Genomic DNA, 21,075 nt, shown 5'->3' with positions numbered 1-21,075 from the left:
TGTGCACCAAGAGTGATGCACTATTGTCACTTTTCTGACTTAAGACAAATGAAAAGTTGAAATATGTTTTATAATAAATTAAATTAAAGTACGCAAGACATAAATATATTTTTCATTTTTAGCCTAATTTCCGCTTAAACTATTCTGTCTTTAAAAATTTGTAATATGACTTTTGGCCACCATGTGCTGAAATAATAGCAATAAAATCATCTTGATATTTGTAGCACATTGTACTTGTAATAAAATGTATAATAAGACAAATATTTACTAAAATGCTATTTTTATTTTTTTTTAATTAATCTTATTTTTATCTACAATGAATTCTGACGACAAGAGAGCACAATGTGTCTTTTTATTGGAATTTATTTTAATTATAGTTATTTAATTATTCAAAATCAATAATTGTCAGGGCAAAATACCATGATACATGATAGCACAATCAAATAAATGTTTTTACCAATACGTCATTTTTTTGGGATATTTATATTGCATTTTATGTTTTCATTTTATCAATTTTATTTCATGTTTTAAATGTTTATTGTTTCAGAGGACAAGATAGCATGATACACGGTTGCACAACCTAAATATTTATCAGCGTTGTCTTTTTTTACTGTATTTTATTTTTGTAGCTATTTAAAATAATTTATCGATAATTCTAAGGGCAACAACAAGATACATGTTAGGACCACCTAAACATTTACACAAAATATTATTCTTTAATCCCTTTCCATATTTTTATTATTTAAAATGATTGTGGACATTAAAATATTCGCTGTCGTGCAGTTGCACCTCCACTACAGTAGAGACAGCATAAAAACAGTAGTACATTCCTACCGTCGGAAGCTTATTTCCGTATTTACAAGCGGAGCGTGACGTTCAGGCTCTGTAAAAAAAAACGTCTCGGAGGTGCAAATTTGAGCTTTTCCTTCCCTATTCCAGTCGACCACGATGCTCACCTTGAAAGCTTTTCTCAACGAGCGGCTGGCGGCCGTAGCTGACGAGATCTTTGGCGCCGTCGAGAAGACAATAGACGAGTACAAAGAGGAGCTTTGCCGTGTGAAGGACTTGGAGATCGGTCGCCTCAGAATGCAGCTGAAGCTTCTCAAATCAGGTCGGTTTCAGTGGTATCTATCGATCAAAAAGCATTGTTTGTATGTGTTTTTTTAAAATGTCGTTCTTCTAACTAGATGCATGTAACGGAGGCCAGCTGCAGGAGCACACCCATCACCACCTCCCGCCTCCTCCTCCCCTTCCTCCTAAGCATGAGGAGGCAGCATCAGCAGACATGGAGGCCCCTGAATCCCAGCGCATGGAGGAAGAAGGCAGCAGCAGCAGCTTGGAGCATCCCAACGATGCCGCCCAGGTGAAGAAAGAACCAGAGAGGAGCCACAGGGAGTTTTGGCTAGGCCACGGTTCAGAGCCATTGGAGGATCTGGAGTCAGACATTAAAGATTTCATGTCCTCGGCGTCAGGCGTGAGGGCCGCCCTGCATGAGCCCATCTTACCCTTTCACCTGTATCACGGCGGCGGCGAGGAGGGCAAGGAGAAGCCCTACAGCTGCTCGGTTTGCGACAAGCGTTTCGGCAACTGCTCCCACCTGGCCGCTCACATCCGGACGCACACGGGCGAGAGGCCCTACAGGTGTGACATCTGCAGAAAGAGCTTCATCACCACCAGCGCCCTCAACAGACACCAGACCATACACACCGAGGGCAAACACTATGTGTGTATTTACTGCAGCAAGGCCTTCAAATGGATGGAGTCTCTCGGGAGACACGTGAGAATTGCCCACAAGAGGCCCAGCGCGCCTCAATGACCTCACATGTTGAGGAAAGAAACGTATGTAGTTGTATTTATCATGTAAGTAGTATTTATTCAGCAGGTGGAATGGTGGTCTGAGGTTCTGGGTTTGTGTTCTTCAGGTACTCTGGCTTCCTTCCATATCCCAAAACATGCCTTTTAGAAAACTCAAATTCAGTGGTGTTTTTTGTTTTGTTTTTTTACCACCTAAAAATATTTCTTGGCTCTGCAAGTACCACCATCATGACCAACTTTAAAATGTACTTGGCCCAAGTTTTCATGAATAGCGAGGCAAAGGCTGTATTCCTAAAAGTATATTTCATATTGTAAGCTAATATAACATTATGCACAATTTAAACATTAGCACTGTGATTAAATGCAGTGGTGCCTTGAGATACGCGTAGCCCGGCTCAAGACTTTTTCGATATGATGCTGTATGGTGGCATTTAGCTCCACGAAACACGTTTTCACAACAAGCAAGCAGTTTGGCATATAGCAAGCAAATATAATTGAAAACTAACGAAATAACTATAAGTAAAATTGAAGAAAAAAAATTGTTTATTAAATAAAATGATGAAAACGCTTTAAGAAAGAATTAACGGTAATGGGATTTCCATTCATTTCGATGGGAAAAGATTATTTGTGATATGTGCTGTTACAATTGTGGTCAAAATCCAAATTATACTCTCATCTCAAGGCACCACTATAGAGGAAAAACAAAATTACATAAGCCTACTGGGCGCCGTTTTAACCACGCCCCCCCCAAAAAATGCGGAAAACTGAAAATGTGCCTTTTTTTTTTTTTTTTTTTTAAACCCCAAAATCTTGAATAAGGCATTTCGAAACAAATTTCTAAATTTGCTTTACAGGGTCTTTAAAAAGTTAAATACAACTGAACTATACAAAACAAATGTACTATACTGATTTAAAAAAAAGTGTAAGCCACTGTAAACTTCTACACAGTTTTGAGCATTTAGTTCAGTGATTCTTTCAAAACCTCTACCGGGAGCCCACATTGTGAAAACCACTGCTTGTTTGACCCGATTGGGCGGTTCAGGGTGTACCCAACCTCTCACCCCATCATCTTAGTTAGGCTCCCGTTCTGTGTGGACAAACTCTTTAGAAAATGGATGGATTAATATCAATTAAACAAGGAAGCATGTTTGCTAATATCGTGGGGCCTCACTATATGAAGTCTGTTGACTCAGCAATTTTTCCCTTTTTCTTTTGAATTGAAAGTACTTGTGCAGTGTTGTCATTCCCATTTGTATGAGTGCGTCCATTTGTGAGGAAAAAAAAGAATATGCTGTGTCTCCTGTCCTGTTGTTTACGATGCTGTGGCTTTCAGTTTCCTGTAGCCTTGCATGAGCCATCTTCTCATTGGCTACTTCGCCTAGAGGGGGCGTGCCCATTACGTGTTGTGTCATTTTGATGGTTTTTGAGGTTGAGGAAGCCTAAGAAAAGATAATAAACTGTTTAGAGGCTTATTGTCTTGATTTGGCCCTATATGTGTGACATCTGCAGGAAGAGCTTCATCACCACCAGCGCCCTCAACAGACACCTTACCTTACACACTGTAAGAATAATAATGTATATCATGATTCATGTGTTAGATTTTTCACGATTAGGCTTGTTAGCTTTATTAGCTTTGTAGGTTTAGCTTTATATTATATAAAAACGGGGGAATGTAAGAATAATTATGTATATCATAATTCATGTGTTAGATTTTCCTTACACACACCAAGGGCAAACAGTACACTACGTGTGCGTTTCATGTAATAAGAGCTTTAAATGGATGAACTCTCTCGGGAGGCATGAGAATTGTCCACAAACGGTCAGATTCCCCACAATGACAAAAATCATGCAATTGGTGAAAATCTGTGATATAGAGGATACCATATAAATACAATTATTTGAATAGCTTTATTATCAGCATAATGAAAAAATATATATACATTTTAAAAACGTAATAGTTTGCTTCCAAGGTACTGTAAAACTGACATATAGAGTGAACGTGCTAGCTTAATGCTAACATGCAATGCAATACTTCATAGACAAGCTAAGGAGAATTGGCATGGATGGTGCGGTAATTACAAAACCGACTAATTTTAACACACATGGAGCAGCTACGGAAGTCTGAGAATAAAGTCAGAATTCTGAGATAAAAGTGAGAATCCTGCCAACCTATTTTTCCCCCCCACTGGCCCTAATCCTCTTCCGTAACAATGTGATGGTAAGAAAACAAAATAATATTTAATATAAGGTCAGGTTCATTGTTATTGGGTTGTTCTTTTTTGGCCGATCTCTTTTTTTAAATAAAAAAAAATTGCTCTCGTGACGATCACTTCTCTTCACATCCTGCTCATGTATTTGAACAGGAAATACGCCTATTCAACTGTTATTTATGAACTCATTGATAATTATTGGATTGAAAAAGAATATAATTGTAAAACACAGACCATAAAACTCAAATTGAACATAAATGTAATCGTATCCATCTATCTATCTATCTATCTATCTATCTATCTATCTATCTATCTATCTATCTATCTATCTATCTATCTATCTATCTATCTATCTATTTTTACGCTTCACATGCATTTGACAGCAGGGGGCGACACTGCTTCACTTGCCTACCCAGACCACAGGTACCTGTTAACAGGCATAATATTCCCTCTGATCCGTGGGAACAACTAATATTTAATCGGTAAAACGTGGTACCGTATTACGCTGAAAGGGCGCCGTCTTACTCTTAACGATCCTGCATCTCTACCAGTGGACCTCAGTGCTTTCTTGCATGTTGTGGCACAAATTGGCACCACGCTTGTGTGCAACTCAAAATTCAGACTTGTATCAGCCTAAAAAAAAGTGTACTGAACTTAGTCAAGTGAACTACTACACAATCAGTTACCAAAGAAAATATTAAGTCAGATATAATGAATAATGATATGAGCTGGTAATGAATTTCCAAATATCTGTTCTGAAACACTTATTTGGCGCAATGACTCCTGTTAAACTCTCTCTATATAGCTGTATAGTACTTTTCATCAGCACTTTATTTACATTGATATGATGATAATAAAAATGGTGTGATTTGTATTTGATTTGAGCTCCCTTTACCTTGCCTGCTGAACAGATGCTGTTTCCGTATAATCCTGAAGGTGGCAGCAGTGGTGCGTTGTGGTTGAAATTAAGTATTTGGTCCGAAACGAATAAATCAATGTGGTCTTCATATGACAAACAAACAGTTAAAAATAGAATGAGGTAAGTTGACCTCTTAATTGATTTGTTGTTGTTGTTGTTGTTGGTTTTTTTTTGGGGGGGGGGGGGGGGGAGTTTAAACCTTACTTTCTTTCTTTCTTTCTTTCTTTCTTTCTTTTTCATTTTTATTTTTACGGCATTTCCAATATGCTCATCTGGACTTGAAAGCTAACAGCTCTCTTTTACTTTCTGCTGACCTTTCCACACATGACTTCATAAATCTCCTTAAAGAAATAATGAGAGTAGCACTGCAGGTGTGGGCCAGTGTTCCAAGATTGTGTAGTAAAGACGTGCTTACGCATACTTGTGTGCTTGTACGGTAGGCACATATTTCTTCATATTTACCAATCCTTGTCATTCTTCCATCTGGATAAGCGTTTGAATAATGGGCCCCGGCTGGCTGTTATTGTGAAGCGGCGAGGGAAACACCGCTGACTGACTACTTGACAGGGATGGCGCAATAGTGCCCGGAAAAAAATAAAACAAATAGCTGAAGGTACAGACTGTCCCATTTGAAAGGGAACGTTTTCTTCTTTAGTGTTACATACTTGGTAAAGTCTTGAAAAAATACACATTAACAAAAAGGTGACACCCACCCAGAAAATTCCGTAGCAGATGTGACCACCATTTTGTTCTTCAGGCTGCGAATTACTTAAACCTTAAACAAGCTGTCATTTGTATAATTTGTTGGTTTGGGGAGGAAGTGCTGCCTCTATCAGTGAAAATACAATCCGTAATGTCTTTTTGTGGTGTGTGAGTGCTTCACCTTTTTGGGGGCTAAACAAGTCACCAACTGTTTATAATTGTAAAAAAATGCTCAATATATTTCCTTAAGGTACTTTATGAACAAAACGACATTCCATTTTAACTGTTTGAAAAGGAAACATTTTGTACTTGCATACTGCTCAATAAAGAACGTTATTTATGAATCCGCAAATCGTGTGGCAGATATGCAAGCATAAGTTGTTTTACTTTACTTGTTTCCTTGAGGATTCAGCGTGCTTGTCAGTTAAATGTACTTCATTAGATCAGATTAGATTATTAGATTTTTTTTTTCTTCTTGCTACTATGATTATTTAGGTTTAGCTGCTTTATTATTATTTCAGTGGATGTATAAAGTCTACAAACCTGTATTTAAAAGCCACATATCTGAACTTTATTTAACTTTAAATGGTGGCAGGTGTGTGTTGACTCCTTAACATGAGTTTGAATGGGATTGGCTAAATCTGAACACAGCAACATTCTCAGTTACAAGAGGGTGTGCGCACTTGTGCAACTACACCATCTTGACTCTTCGATTTTACTTTCCTTCTCAAAAACATAATTAAAAAAAAGTTTGAGTTGTTGTTTGTAAGTCACATTAATGGTTGAAAAAGTTTTGAAATATTTTGTCTCGGTCTCTTTTTATTTGACATGACAAAAGCCTGGCATTTGAACTGGGCTGTGTAGACTTTTTGTATCAGTTTTTGTCATTCATTGTTAATTCAGTTTTTTAACGGTTGTATATTTATTTTATTTATTAATTGTATTTCATTATGACAAATATTTTTTTCATTTCTTCATTCATCTTCTTATTCTGTCTGTCTTATGTCCATCATTATTTTTTTTTGGGGGGGGTGGTTGACCTCGAGCCTCCCAAGTCAGGCATCATTTTACAAATGGCTTCATTTATTTATTTTTTCTTCTTCTATCTATCTTACGGCCAGTGTTTTCTAAATATATCCTCAAACCTTATATTACTATTTTATTCCCAAGCTTCCCAACCATTCAATACCTAATAACATTGGATCATTTCGCAGATGGGAAAATCTCCAGACAATCGTCTGCTACGCTTCTTAAGTCAGGCAGAGAGCCCTCCACTGCTGCTTAAGATGTTCTACAACGCTTCAAGGTGATCCTCTGGGATATTCTTCACCACGCTGGAGTGGAGTGGCTGAGATGAGACAGACCCACTCAGCTGCTGCTGTGAGTTGCCCTCCTGAAGATGAGTGAGATGTACGGCTATGCTTATTGACTGTCCCTCAATGCAACACGTGTGTGTGTGTGTGACTGACGACACGGGAAAATGACAGCCAGCCTCAAGTCTAATCTTCAGGTCAGCTGGGCAAACATGTGCCTGTGGAGAAGACGCACGGTAAAGTTAAGGAGGGGGCTGTGTTGGTGGCTACGGGGCGACCTTGATTGACTTTGACAGCTCGGGACGCGAGACGTGACTGTGTGGCTGTTGCGTCAGCTCGAGAATGCGGACAAGAGTTCTTCATGTCACATCAAGCATGTCAACCTAGTCACAACATAGCATGTGGACCATTTAGAACACAGGTGTCAAACTCTGACCCTCGAGGGCCACTATTCTGCATGTTTTAGATGTTTCCCTCCTCCAACACACCTGATTCAAATGATCAGCTCTGCAGGAGCCTGAAAATAATCCAGCCCGATATGATACTTGTTATCAAGGTGAGATATTGGCACTCTCCCATCACAGTTTTTTTTTCATTTTCACTCTACTGTATATTTGTAAAATGTTAAAAATATGTTTTTGACATCTTTGGATATAATCAAATATTTTAAATTTCATACCCCTTTGATCACTCAAAATCTAGTACTGTCGCATTATTATTTTGTGAACAGGATTTGAATCTCAGTGTACCTAATGAAGTGGCTGGCGACAATACCGCATATGTCCTCTGAATCAATATTATTTTTTAGGATCAAAATATTTTCCCTCAACGACAAAACATATCGTCACTGCCCTGTGAGAAACACTTATGTCTATTCTTTTTAGTTCATTTTATTTTTGCGTTAATGGGGTTTCCGTGTTACACACATCACATTGTGAACATTTTTAAAAATGACAAAATTGGACATGCGTGTTTTTCACATGATGGCAATGATATGCTCATGATTTAATTGAATTTAGTAAAACAGGCACTCACAGGTTTGTTCATCTTTCAAGCTCACCTTTCACAACGTCCTTAGCCTTCCTCACAAAGGACTGATGAAGTGCTAAGAATACCACCAGCACGTGTGATGTCATCAGATGGAGGACAATCAGATTCTTATACATTACACTGACACACTTGGTCAAGGTGACTTTTAATGACACGCCAGCCGGAAACCAACCGCATGCCCTATCGTATCCTTCCCGATTATGCACGTGAGCTGAGGCTATCCGTCATCGGATGAGATTTTATTGCAATTTTTTTTTCGGGCCTTTTAACCTTAGCAGACCATAGGCAGAGTATATCATGATCACAAAAAGAGAAGATTGAAGATTGTAGTTTTGTTCTGCCAGAGATCCCTGCAGTGTCTGAAGGCCTCGTTCAGTGATCCGTGTCCGTTTTGAAGGAGGTTCCTCTGGCCGGACGTGGCGAGAAAACACATAATCGCGCCGAGCCTTCAGCACAGTCCGTAAATCATACCCTCACAGCTCCTCCTCCTCTCTCCTCCATTTTCCCCTCTTTTCTTTTCCCTTTTTTTTTTTTACAGTTCACTATGGAATGCCAGCTCTACAGGGCGGCTGCTGCTCAATGGAGCAACTCAACTCCCATGCCTCACACTCATCCCATGTGTCTCCTATTAGCCACACTCGCCAAGAAAGAGGAGGGGTTTGACAGAGGGAGTCCAAAAGGGGGAGGGGGAGGCGCATGAGGAATTTGATATGCTTTGTGCATGAGTGACTTGTATAAAACAAAAGACGGGGGCTAATAGACTCAAGGTAAAGGAGTGCGCGGGACTCACGTGCACAAGTAAAAACATAGCAAAAAAAAGAGATAATTTATTTCCAGATTTGTTTTTTGTTTGCTTATTTTGCATCTTGTTTCACAAGGTCAATTTAAAATAAAAATCAAGACTGACAGTCATACCATGAAAATGTAAAAAAATAATACAAATAATATGTGCTGTATATATAATTGTATCATTATCAACAAACAGACGACATAATAATAATAATAATAATAATAACAACAATACTGTTGTAAACAGAACATTAAAAGGCTGGTCTCATGCATATAGAACCCTCAGGTACAAATGAGGGCTTTTTTTTTTCCTTTTTTTTTACTAAAATGAAGAACCAAAAGTTCCACCGGATCAGAGTAAGTTCCTAAAGCTACATGCAATGACATTAAAAAGACTCATGTACACATTCCGTCCGGCATCTTGTATTTTACACATAACTGTACCTCATACTATTGCTGCGCCCATCTAATTCATATACTGTACAGAGCACAATACAAAACAGGACTGAAGTTCAAGAACACAATGCAGGAAAAAAGTCTGGAACTTCAACAGGGTGCACTTGAATGAGACAGATTACAAATTCCCCCGTCCAGCTTTGTTGTCAGTCTGTCTCGTCATAGTTTTTAGTGCTTTTATCTTGTTTTGTTTTATTTAAAGTTTGCACACGTCTCCCTTTTCTTTCCCTCCGCGCCACTCCTTCTTGGCCCCCTCCCTCACAGGGTCTTGTCACTCTCTTTCTTCAGGTGACTGAAAGGTCAGAGGAGAAAATATATTATTGTTGAAATCAGAACTTTTATATGATTCAGTCTTCCACTTCACCCAATTTATGAAGTGAAACGTTAAACTTCAAATTGCAGAAAAAAAGCACATTAGACTAAAAGTAAAGTGAAGTGAATTGCCCCAAAAACATGAGGTAAGGGTTTCTTTTTTTCGACGGTATTTAAAAAGTCAGTTGTGCTACATTGACCTTAATGCCTCATTAAGTTGTCTTTTCAATTAACGTGGCATAAAACATTAAGATAAACTCACGGAGTACAGGTAGATATTCCTTGTGATGGTGAAATTTAGTTACTGTAGCTTTTAAGTCAATGATTCTCAAAGTGTGGTACAACTATCGCTAGTGGTACGCAGGCTCCCTCTAGTGGTATGCAAAAGAATCACTGAATTAGATGTTCAAACAGTATAATGTCACAGGGACTTAAACAAATGTAAAAAATTAGTACAGTACATTTGGCAAGTACAGTTCGGTTATATTTAACCTTTAAGTACAATTCAGTTGCATTTAATCTTTTAGAACTGTTTTTTTTTTAACATTTAATACAAATGATATTTAACTTCACTTTGAATTAATCGTTTGAGTACAGTTTTTTATTTTCCTTCATTCAACTACAATCTTACTGTTCAAATAATAATGATGCAGTGGCTTACACTAAGGTACTGTATTTTAATATTGGTCATGATGGTGGTACTTGTAGAAGTAAGTAATTTTTTTTAGGTGGTACTTGGTGTGAAAATTTTGAGAACGACTGTAACTAGGAGCTGTACCCTCAAGCAGAATTCTCCCTATCTAGCTGTCTGGCTAACTTTGCAACTAAGACAGGTTAGTCAGTCAATTTGTTATTATTAGAGTAGGCAAAAAATAACATATACAGGGGGAGTTCGGTTTATAAGTTCTGTTCGAAGAACAACTCAAATTTGTAAGTAAGTTGGAAAGCTCTGTAATCACTTCCCCATGCTATCGCAGTTTATAGTGTATTCAGTAAATTTACTTTAAATATTTAAATGAAAAGCACTTCGAGGCCTGTGCCCTGCGACTGGCTGGCGACCAGTCCGGGGTGTAGTCTGCCTTCGCCCGTTGACGGCTGGGATAGGCTCCAGCAACTCCCCGCGACCCTGTATAGGATAAGCGGTTTGGAAAATGACATGACATGACATGACACTTCGAGGCCCAAAAGATAAAACAATTGAGACACTAAGTAAGATGCTAACTAAGCATCCGTTTTTAAGCTATAACAATATATTATAAGCTACTGCACAAACTCGTCCTTTACGTAGTGTTAGTATCCTTGAAACGTTCTATGCTAGCACAGCTTGGCATTTTTCTACAAACTGAGCGTCCGTCATCCATCAGCAGCGAGGGTACCCTTCCGTCGTCAAAACGGGCGTCCGTCACTGATGGACAGACGAACCGGTCCGTTACATAGACGGAATTCCCAGCTCTGTATGCTAGTACCAGCATACACCGATGAACCCCTCCAAACACTTTCCACAAAATTTGCAGAGGGCTGACACAGGCCAATTTCAGTGTTTGTCAATACATTCTGCTTTCATTGGGGGCAGCTACCAACCAGATCCAATAAATGCAGTATGAAGCTATTCCTACTTATTCTGGAAGGCAAATTACCGCCACCTATTGGGTCGGAGTGGAATAGTATCAGCTCACAAGTGTTGATTAATCGGCTTTGACTGAGGTTTACAGTTTGTTTTGGTTTTTTTTTATTTCGGATTATGTCAAGAGTCGGGACTTGTGGAAACTGGTGTCAGGCCTTGGTTTGACCATAAACACAAACATACCTGTAGTACTCGTCCTGGGTGAGGGAGTGGTGGTGATGGTGATGAATCCACTGTTGTTCCAGGGCCAGTCTCTGGATCTGCAGCTCTGCGCTCTGGGCCTGCTGCATGGCCTGGAGCTGATGGGCTGCCGACATGGGACCAGTGAGGGAGGACGGTTGGGGCATGTCACGGAAAGGAGCACCTGGGAGAAGTGTAGTAAAATCATCAGTATCCCTGCCGAAGTATTCTCCATAAACTTTGAGGACTGTTTTGAGAGTAAAAAAGTGAGCGAGTACATGGACGAGGAGTCTTCTCCTCACCAAACAGCTGTTGGCGAAGCACCTCGCTGTCAGTGAGGGGGTGAGCCAGGATGGGGGTGCCTATTGTCGCTCCTGGGTAAGGAAGCCGCGCCAAAGGAGACCCTGACGCCAGTGGGTCCATCAGGGGGTGAACCCCGCCCGCCGCTAGATGCCAATGATGTAATAGGAAATAAAGGAGTTATTTAATAGGAGCCAAAGAAACCACAAACACTGACAATAGAGATAATATAATGTCAACTCAAACGAGGTAGCATAGTTAGTAGCAGTGGGTACCTGTGTCTTGTTGGTGCAGGTGAAGGTGTGAGTGGATGTGGGAATGCTGGTGATGGTGGGGCGTCACGTTCAGCATCTGGACACGACCCATATTTTCTCCTCCACTTCCTCCACCTGTTCCTCCTCCATTTGTGTTGCCTCCTCCTGCTCCTCCACCCCCATTTCCTCCCCTTTCTCTCTCCCGCTCTCTCTCACGCTCCCTTTCCACAAAGGTTGGCAACGGTGCTCTGTCCCGTTCCCTTTCCCGCTCCCGTTCTCCGCTGCGGTCACGCTCAAAGGAGGCCGGTGACCGAGCGGGAGTTGGGTACGACTCAGAAGTGGCTGGGGCTGACGGTTGATGAGAGGACAGGGAACTAGGAAACGAAGAATTGGGGACTGGGTGATGAATTGAGGTGGCGTTGGAGGTTGGCGGAGCAGGTGGAGGAGGGGGAGCCGCTAGAGGTGCAGCAGGGGCTGCGGGGGGCGGGGCAGCGAGCGGTGGAGCAGATGAAGGGTGAGAAGGGTGCGAAGGTGGTAGAAGCGACGAAGGAGGTGGATTGGAGAGGGACTGCGGGGCAGGAGGGTTTGGAGGTCGAGTTACTGGTGCCAGTGTCGGGTTCTGGAGGTGGGGTGGGCCGGTTGGAGGTGGTGGAGGAGGAGTGCAATAGAGTGACACCTCATTAGCTCCTGCTCCACCTCCCCCAAGGAGCAACGAGTGGGCATGTGCATGTGCATGGGTATGGGCATTGGCGTGGGAATGAGAGTGAGCAAGGGCAAGAGCTGCAGGATCATGAATGGACCCTGGTGGGTAGACCCGTTCATCACTCTTAAACTCAAATCCCGGCTTCATGCGATCCCGGTGAGCAGCGACTGCATGAGGAAAGCCAACTCCTCCTAACCCCGAAGACCCAATTCCTCCAGGTACTGGTCCTCCTCCTACCCCGGGGTGCCCCCCAATACCTGGGCCCCCTTCCAGGCTGCCACCATACAGAAAGCCCAAGATGGCTGCAGCTGTTGCAGCATCTGTTGGTAGGTGATGTGGATGGCCGATTGCATGATTTTGGAATTGGGGAAGAAAGAACGAGGGATGGACGTGAGGATGACCATGATGAATTTGAGCGTGGTGTGCTTGGGCCCGACTTGCCGCCCCGAGGGGAGACATCGCATGAGGGCGAGCATACTCGCTAAGGGTTCTTAGAGCCGGGGTATCGGGACCAAGATAAGGACCTCCTATACCAATTCCTAGAGCACCCTGAGGGCCGCCAACGACTGCTGATGCTCCAGCCATGGATGGAAGCAGAAGAGAGTGGGGGATAGTGTGAGAGAGGCTCGGATGGAGGTGGTGTGTCGGAGGAAGATGAGCATGTGGATGTGAGGGATGATGCTGATGAACGTGATGTGAAGGGTGGGCGGCCGGGTTGCCCGGACAGGTGGAAGACGATGAAGGATCAAGGATGATGGAGGACGACGAGGGGAAGAATAGGGACGATCCCTGGCGAGCGGCTGCGTTGGCATTGGCATCTTTTTGTTGCTATAAAGAAAACAAAATAAGATCTCATTTATCCCATTGTCAAGCTCTTGAATCTACCGTCACGATCTGATTAAAAGAATGTATTACACTCCTCCTCTTGCTATGCCGTTACTGCACATCTAAACCTCCAATAAACAACATTATATTGCATTGTGCTTTTAACAGGAAATCTCTATGCATAGCCATCAAAGAAGTACTTTGGATTCAGGACCACACCAGGCCATTCAACGTGTTGTGATGACGAATGAAAACACATATTAAACAATCAATTATGTATTTTTATGTATCAATACTTTCCGGGCTTGTGTATGTTGTGTAAAAAATTTTTTTTAAAGTGTATTTATTGTTGTTGAAACTTGCTACTTATCATCAAAAGCCGAGGGGAACATAAACAGAATATTTGTGACCTGTAAATACCTATTGTTCACTGTAACATGTTCTTTCTTACACCTGAACAATTAGCAATTAGACGTAACAGGTTTTTCGAGCTTACCTGTAGGTGGCGATCCAGCTCCCTCTCCCGCTCCCGCTCCCTTTCTCGTTCCCTCTCTTTTTCTCTTATGTCTCTGGCACGTTGCTCAACCTCCCTGCGAGCTCTTTCTATCACCTCGTTCCTCTTCTTCCACAATTTGGAGCCGTCCAATGGAACAAAGAGGACATCGCTGCGGGCACAGGAGTTGCCGCTACCACGGTCAAGGACTTTGTGAAACCTGGACAGGTGACAGTGAATGCAGTAAATCATTATTTTAACCACCAGTAGTCAATATCTCCATCATTGTGATCCCTCTTTTTCAAAAAGTAGGGGACAAATTAACAAAAGGAAACACTGCCAAACGTGATTTTAATGCCCCTGACATTACCTTGCTGACTGGCTAGCGTGGATGGGAATGTCTACAGGCTTGGGTTCAGGAGATGGACTTCTCAACACTGGTGGTGGACTTTCACTCTCTTCCCTGTCTTCTAGCGGCTCCTCTTTAATGACTGGCGCTGGAGCCGGGACAGGATCTGAATGGCTGTCTCCGCCGGTATGTGATAAGTTGGGGGCAGGTGTTGTAACGCTGTTAGTAAGCGGTGGAGGGCCCTTAGAGACATTCTGAGGTGATTGGGAGTTGGTATTGCTGTTAGTTGGTGTCCCACTGTTGCTATTGCTGTTAGCCAGGCTATTGCCACTGCTTCCATTGGAGTGGTATGGCCCACTGAAGTTTGGGTGGCTGTTCAAGGTGCCATGTAAAGGGGAAGGGCGACATCCAGGTGAACAGCTGGATGAAACGCCAGGCCCAGGAAGCGGCATGTTGGGTGCGGAGGCTGATCCAGGGGGAAACGATGAGAAGCCTGCCATCTGATTCGTAGATGGGCTGGGTAGCGGAGATACATGTGTCGGAGGAGTCTGGGCAGATGACTGGTAGAGTTGGGGGCGAACATTTGGTGCCATACCTGGTGGGTGTTGCTGGGTATGAGAAGATTGAGATGGGGGAATAGGAGGTTGAGATGGTGGAGGGGGATAGGTAGCATTCGGAGGATGTCCGTGACTGGTCGAGGAGGATGGAGAGAGAGCAGGAGGTTGATTTGGACCTCCACGGTTTTGGTATAGTGTAGACTCTCGCAGGTTTGACTCCCTCTCTCTGTCTCTTGGTCCGGACTGGTAGTGGGGATGAGAAGGGTGAGGGTTTGGGATTCCACCAGGCCCTGAAAACTCTCTCACAAGATTAGAAGTAACGCCAGGTGGGCTGAGATAATCTCTATTAGTTCCGGCAGAGGGAGGTCCCCCTGCATTGAAGTCTTTCCCACCAGTGGGAGGATACTCTCTGTGAAAAGGGTCAGCGGCAGAGGAAGGGGTTTGTGCCTGGTCCATGGGAGGAGGAAACTCCCGACTGGCTAAATTTGTGGGATGCGAGTGTGGGGGCAGGGAAGAATGAGATGGATGGTTATTGTTATTCTGGGGTGATGCCGGCGGGTCTCGGCTTAGCATGGGGTTTACAGGTAGACTACTATTTGAACTTGGATGGCTTCCTTGAGAGATTGCGTTTGAGTTGCAGTTTCCTCCAACTTCTCTTGTTTGGCCTCCAAACTCACCCCATCTGCCTCTGTCTTTGTCTCTGGGATGCCCCCCTCCAGCTCCGTTGGGGCCAAAGTCTCTAGTCTGATTTTGGTTTGGCATGGAAAACTCTCTTCCTGCATCACGTTCCCTGTCTTGCTCCCTGTCACGGAAAGCTGGAACAAAGTCTTTTCTATCAGGACCAACGTTAGAAGGTCCATCTCTTCCAGTACCTTGGAACTCCCGGCTCTGACTCACGGACAGACCTGAAAACTCCCTGCCTGGGATGCTATTCGGGCCACTACTAGTACCCCCACTGTTGCTGTTGCTGTTGTTACCTATTGGAGCAGAAAACTCCCTGTTAAGCTCCCTCGCTACACACTCGCCCCTCACTCCCCTCTCCCTGTCTCCTGCAGCCCCTCTCTCTCTCTCCCCTCCCCCGCCAGCATACCTGGGAAGGTACTCCCTGTGGGGGTGAGGGTGCGGATGGGGGAGGTAGGAGGAATGAGAGGAGGAGTGTCGAGATGGAGGGTTGTAAACAGAGGGAAGTTGCTGTTGCTGCACGGGGGGCTGATGCTGGTGTGGGTGATGGTTGCCAGGGTAACGGGTGTAGCCCCAACTCCCCTGGCAACTGGTTGCTGTGCCACCCTGCCAGCTGGGGGAGCTGTAATGATGGGGGTGGGTGTTGGTTTGGGGTTGAGGTTGTGATTGGGATTGTGGCTGGGGCCCTGTCTGCAACAGAGAAGGAGGCGTAGACTGGGTCTTGTCCAGGTGCTTTTCTGCCTTTTCCATTTTGTCTCTTTCTATTTTAACCTCAGGGGGAAGATTTTGTCCCCCAAGCTCCAGTGGTTTTAGAGCAGGTGGAGGAGGAAGAGGTGGGGGCAAGGAGTGGGGAATGCCGGGGCTGTTATGGGAAAAATCTCCACCTGAGGCAGATGTCTTTGTCACACATTGTGTGCTGGCTTTGGAATTCATTCTATTGCCACTAGGCACCGCATCAGTGCCTGTCGGTCCACCATACTCCACTTTAGAAATTAGTTTGGAGTCCAGGGAGAAATACGACTTCCTCCCACAAGTGCTGTCATTTGAAGAAGAATCCCCAGCGCCACGACCCGAGGAATTGAGACCAGAGGAGGGGCAAGGATGGATAGGCTTAAGTGCAGAGTCCTCAATTCGCGCATCTGTATCCGTCTTTTGTTCGTCTCCGCAGGGATCCTCCCCTCTCCGCTCCCGTAGCGCCCTTCTGTCCTCTACGGACACGCTTCCTGCGCCTCCATCTTTACTTTTCTCTCGTTCTCTCTCTCCTTGCTTTGGTGAGTCCGGGCCCTCGGAATCAGAGTCGAGGCTACCCAGGGGGGAAGCGGAGAGACTCGGGGATGAAGAACGATTGTCCTGGTCAATGTCCCGCCCGCTGCTCAAGCTGCTGCTGCTATTCGCCAGGCTCCCGACAACTGAACTCCTGCTGCCCTGGGATTGGCCATCCTCATTGTCACTCTCGCGGGATTGGCTGGCCGCAGAGGTGGGAGGCGGGACAGCGGAGGGAGCCAAGCTGTCAGCGGTGTGTGTTGATGTTGGAGGGTTCGCCGTGGCTGCCGAATCCTGACAAGAAAAGATCATTTGTGGATCAAGTAAAAAAAAAAAAAAAAAAAATCAATGTTGTGAAAGGATCTATTGCCAGGGCATATTTCAGCATGGCAAAAATAACTCCCTGTTGGTCAGACACATGAATTATTTCCAGCTTTATATAACAAGCTGATGAAATGTAAGACAAACCTGAACTTTCTGCCTTTTTGCAGGAGACACAAGTTCCTCCCCCTCGCTCTCTGATGAATCATGGCCTTGTGATCTGCGACTGAAGCGATTCCCAGCCAATTCCTCACCGCCACCTCTTGGCTACAACGATACGATACTTTGAATTCTTCCGTCATGCGCTCAAATACCTAACGTCTGCGTTGAAACCACTTTCATGCGCACACCGACGCCTATACATCGAACATGCAGCATCACAGATGTCTCAGTTATAAATACACTATGGAACAAGACCGACTTTGCAACGGTACGGGGTCTGTACTTATATGAACCGACGTAAACATGCAAACAAAGAGGGTGAATACCGTTTGTCTATCATTGCGCTCAGGGCGTGTGGGGCTGGCATGCGGGCGTCGACCCCTCCTCTCCTCGCTTGCTCCCCGCCTCCGCCCGCTGCGCATGGGCACCTGCAAGTTCCAGGGCAAGGTGTTGAAACAGAATGTGGTGAAGGCGACTAGTCCAATAATGAGCCTGTTAGGTAAATATTTGCATGTGCCCTGCACATACCGATTCTTTGTGCGTCCGTGTTTTCATGATTTCTTCTTTATGGCGTCCATTTTACTACACAAGCCATTGTATGGACTGAATAGGTTGCTTCTGGGGTTGCTTACTCGCTCAACTGACAGAGCACGGGGAAACCTGAAAAGGATCATAAACAATGAAGGCCTTATTGGGTCTTTGGGCTCGCATGCTGATTTTGAAGACAGAAACACATATGGGAATCACAAGGGAATGGATGCCTTGGTCAGTCGCAAGATAGAATCGCACACCATGTGTGGAGAGGAAGAATTTGCGCCATTGTGTTAAAACATGTAATTTACAACTGCAAAAGCCTTGTTTCAGCATTTGAATTCCCGGCATGTCTCGCTCCACATCAACGCCACTGCTTTTCACTGCTGCTCTAAACAGTCACACGGCAGCCAAAACCTACTGGCACACATTGAAGGCCCTGGTGGTTTGGCCACCAAAGAACACTTGATATTAGGCGTACATTCACGCAGGCGTGCATGCGTTCTGGTCACGCTGTCCGGCAAATGGAAGCCACTCCCCCTACCACCCCACTGTCTCCTTTTCACCACAACATCCCTAACCCTCAGCCACTTGTGGTTAACCCACAATGACCTCGTTATGACTGGCAAGCATCACATGCTCATTTCCCGCTGTGAGAATAGTCGTTTGTGAGCAAAAAAAAAAAAAAGATGGCCGCAACCATTCATTCATGCCACGGTGAAAAACGGCCAATGTATTTTGAATGAGGGATATAAATAGTGCGCACTGCCAGATAGGGAAACTGTCATTTTTAGCAGGCGTGTGCGTGTGTACAAACATCGTTCGTAGCCGCGGCAGCTCTACACATGACTGTGCATTAATTATTAGTGCATGCTGCAGTGACTAAGTCGATGAGACCCACACAATCAAAAAGGATGGAGCACATTAAGCACACGTGTTTATGGGCCTACTCTACGCTAATAAGGACAGATGCATGATACAGGTGGCAGCTGGCTGCCCTGACATTGGTCACACTGGTCATGAACTTGCAAAAAAAAAAAAAAAAAAAAAAAAAAAAAAACAGTAATGAGCCCACTGCAGTGTAATTGATATACACGCATGCAAAGACAGCTCTGTGCAGACGCCAGGAGCACCACATGCATGGATGAGAGGATAGAGAATGGCGGAATGATTGCATCTAGCACCGGCTCCCCCTTCTTCTATGGCTTTTTTTTTTTTTTTTTTTTTGCTTTGCTTTGCAGGAATGTGGCAGTCATCTTGAACGCAGCACTGGGATGACAATAAGGCACAATGGAAAAAGGAGGGTGGGGGGTTGATGAAGGTGGTGTAGATTCCAAAACACACAGCATAAGCATGCATTATATTGCACCCCAATGCCCCCCCCCACCTCCCCTCCTTAATTGTGCTTACCTTTAATATCCAGCGATGCGTGCTGCTGCCGCCGCTGCTTCTCTCACTCCCCCTTTTTCCTTCCTCGCCCTCCTTTTTGTCGCCTTTTCTCGCAACGCGCGCCGCCTCATGTTGCACACACACACACACACACACACAAAAAAGAAGCAGCAGCAACCGGGCAATAGCAACAATGCGGCTGAAATCTTCTCGGTAGCGGCGTGGAAAAAACTGAACTGTACAAATTGATGCGTATGTGCGCTCGCCTCTTCCCCACCCCCTTTTTTTTTTTTTTGCCTTGGTCCCCCTCCTCTTCCCCACCTACCCCCCCCCCTCTTCCTCCAAGACGACTTTTTATATATATTTATATACTTCTGCCTGGCTCTGTGAGTAGCAATGGAGAGAGGGATGAGAAGAGAGAGAGGAAGGCGTGATTTGAATAAGGAGACTCGGAGGAAAGGGGGAGACGAAAATGGGGAAGCGAAGGAGGGGGGAGTCACCTTTACAGTCGACTAAATATTGATTTTAGGCTTCTAAAGGACAAAATAGTGTTTGATTTTTCATCATGATTTTGTTGATGGTCGTCTGTCTTGCAGCTGTCTGTCTGGGAGAAGCTTGTGTCCAGCCAAGCGGCTCTGCAGACCTCCTCTTTCTCCTCCCTCTCCCTCTCTGCTTCACGCAGCCCCCTGTCCCGTCTCCTATTGTGTGGTAACCATAGCAACCTGGCCGGAGACTGTGCCCAGTGCGCCTGCGTGGCTCCATACCCCGCCAGCCCTCCCACCACCACCACCACCACCACCGCCACACACCCACTCACACACACAGACCAAGTCGTCACGGAGCAGCCAACACAACAGGCATAACACGCGCACACACTTAACACAGTAGATGAGTAGAACATTCGGGCTCCCCCTGCGGTTCGCTTCTTGAAATTGCGTGTGACGTCTCCGGGCGCACGTGATCACGATATGGCACATATCGGCCACAAAATTAGGTACACTTGCATAAAGGCATAAATGAGTGATTCGCCAGTAGGAAAGGTAGCAAAAGTACTCACACGCTGTGCTTGAGTAATAGTGCAGATACGTTATATATATATATATACACATACATACATACATATACATATATACATATGTCGGGTTTCGTAAAACGTGGAAATGGAGTGGATCCCACAAAAGCAGACAAGCGAGATTTGAACAATATTTATTTACAAATGCAAAAACAATTTACTACCGTAAAAAGTACAAAATAAAGCGCAGGCGGATTGCCTGGAAAGAACACAGGAAAACCAAAAACGCTTGCAAAAGGCAAGGAGAGCAACAAACGCAAAATCACCTGCCACAGAGGGATCAGGGAATCCAAATTGAAATAAACCAAACTCCGAACGAGATAACAAAACACAAATACCAAAATACTCAGGGCAAAAAAAACACAATCAAAACTACAAGATAACTACTAGGCAGATTGGGGGAAAAACAGACACAATGTTAGCTGGTACGCAAGCAAAGGTGAATACTCTCACACCAAGCCTGCGACGCCGCAGTCCTTTTAAAGCTCCTCATTGCAAATGCCGCACAGGTGCGGCGCCGAAGGACACGCCCCCACAGTTAATCATTTTCAGTCAACAGAATTGACAAAATGGCCGCTCCCTGAGATGGCTAAAACGGGGGGGATTTTGTTGCTTAACTCATATTCCACAAACACAATATTAATCAGAATGCTGTGTTTCAACTCGCGGGGCTGCATAGAACATCCATCCATTATCTATATCGTTTACCCTCACAAGGGTCGCGGGATGCATAGAACATATCCTTGAAAAAAAAAATGTTTGGGTTGACTTCCACTTTAATATTTTGTTAATTTAGCCAGTGATC

The 21,075-nt window shown here is 44.2% G+C and overlaps 3 protein-coding genes across 6 annotated transcripts in view; 2 read left to right on the top strand and 1 right to left on the bottom strand.

Annotated features, from left to right (window-relative positions):
• The first annotated feature begins 758 nt into the window (after positions 1–758).
• LOC147143255 (uncharacterized) lies at positions 759–3,285 on the top strand. Its single transcript, XM_086037215.1, has 2 exons — positions 759–1,111; positions 1,188–3,285. The coding sequence occupies exons 1-2, from the start codon at positions 949–951 to the stop codon at positions 1,814–1,816; spliced, it is 792 nt and encodes a 263-aa protein (XP_085893341.1). The 5' UTR covers positions 759–948; the 3' UTR covers positions 1,817–3,285.
• Positions 3,286–6,860: 3,575 nt separating this feature from the next.
• The window catches only part of cdc42l (cell division cycle 42, like), a 35,849-nt gene continuing 21,634 nt past the window's right edge, over positions 6,861–21,075 (top strand). Inside the window, exon 1 of the mRNA XM_086037220.1 lies at positions 6,861–7,026. The gene's annotated coding sequence lies outside the window, so the exon portion shown is untranslated. The remainder of the gene's footprint in view (positions 7,027–21,075) is intronic.
• Positions 8,814–19,870, bottom strand: atn1 (atrophin 1). Of its 4 annotated transcripts, none has more exons than XM_086037209.1 (10): positions 19,220–19,869; positions 17,807–17,938; positions 17,605–17,706; positions 17,264–17,383; positions 14,316–17,089; positions 13,949–14,165; positions 11,946–13,455; positions 11,649–11,816; positions 11,374–11,554; positions 8,814–9,546 (listed from the first exon to the last, which is right to left on the bottom strand). In XM_086037209.1, exons 2-10 carry the CDS (start codon positions 17,831–17,833, stop codon positions 9,513–9,515), a joined length of 5,133 nt encoding a protein of 1,710 aa, XP_085893335.1. In that variant the 5' UTR covers positions 17,834–17,938; positions 19,220–19,869; the 3' UTR covers positions 8,814–9,512. The 4 variants fall into 4 exon arrangements, 3 of the variants coding, with proteins under 3 accessions (XP_085893335.1, XP_085893336.1, XP_085893338.1); XM_086037210.1 differs by having other exon boundaries at positions 11,673–11,816; positions 19,220–19,868; XR_015087749.1 differs by lacking the exon at positions 8,814–9,546 and having other exon boundaries at positions 11,405–11,554; positions 11,649–11,829; positions 19,220–19,870.

The sequence above is a fragment of the Filicampus tigris genome, chromosome 8 (genome assembly GCF_054856515.1).
Source record: "Filicampus tigris isolate MCC_2025a chromosome 8, RoL_Ftig_1.0, whole genome shotgun sequence".
Taxonomy (NCBI): domain Eukaryota; kingdom Metazoa; phylum Chordata; class Actinopteri; order Syngnathiformes; family Syngnathidae; genus Filicampus; species Filicampus tigris.
This window is presented reverse-complemented; position numbering and strand designations above follow the sequence as displayed.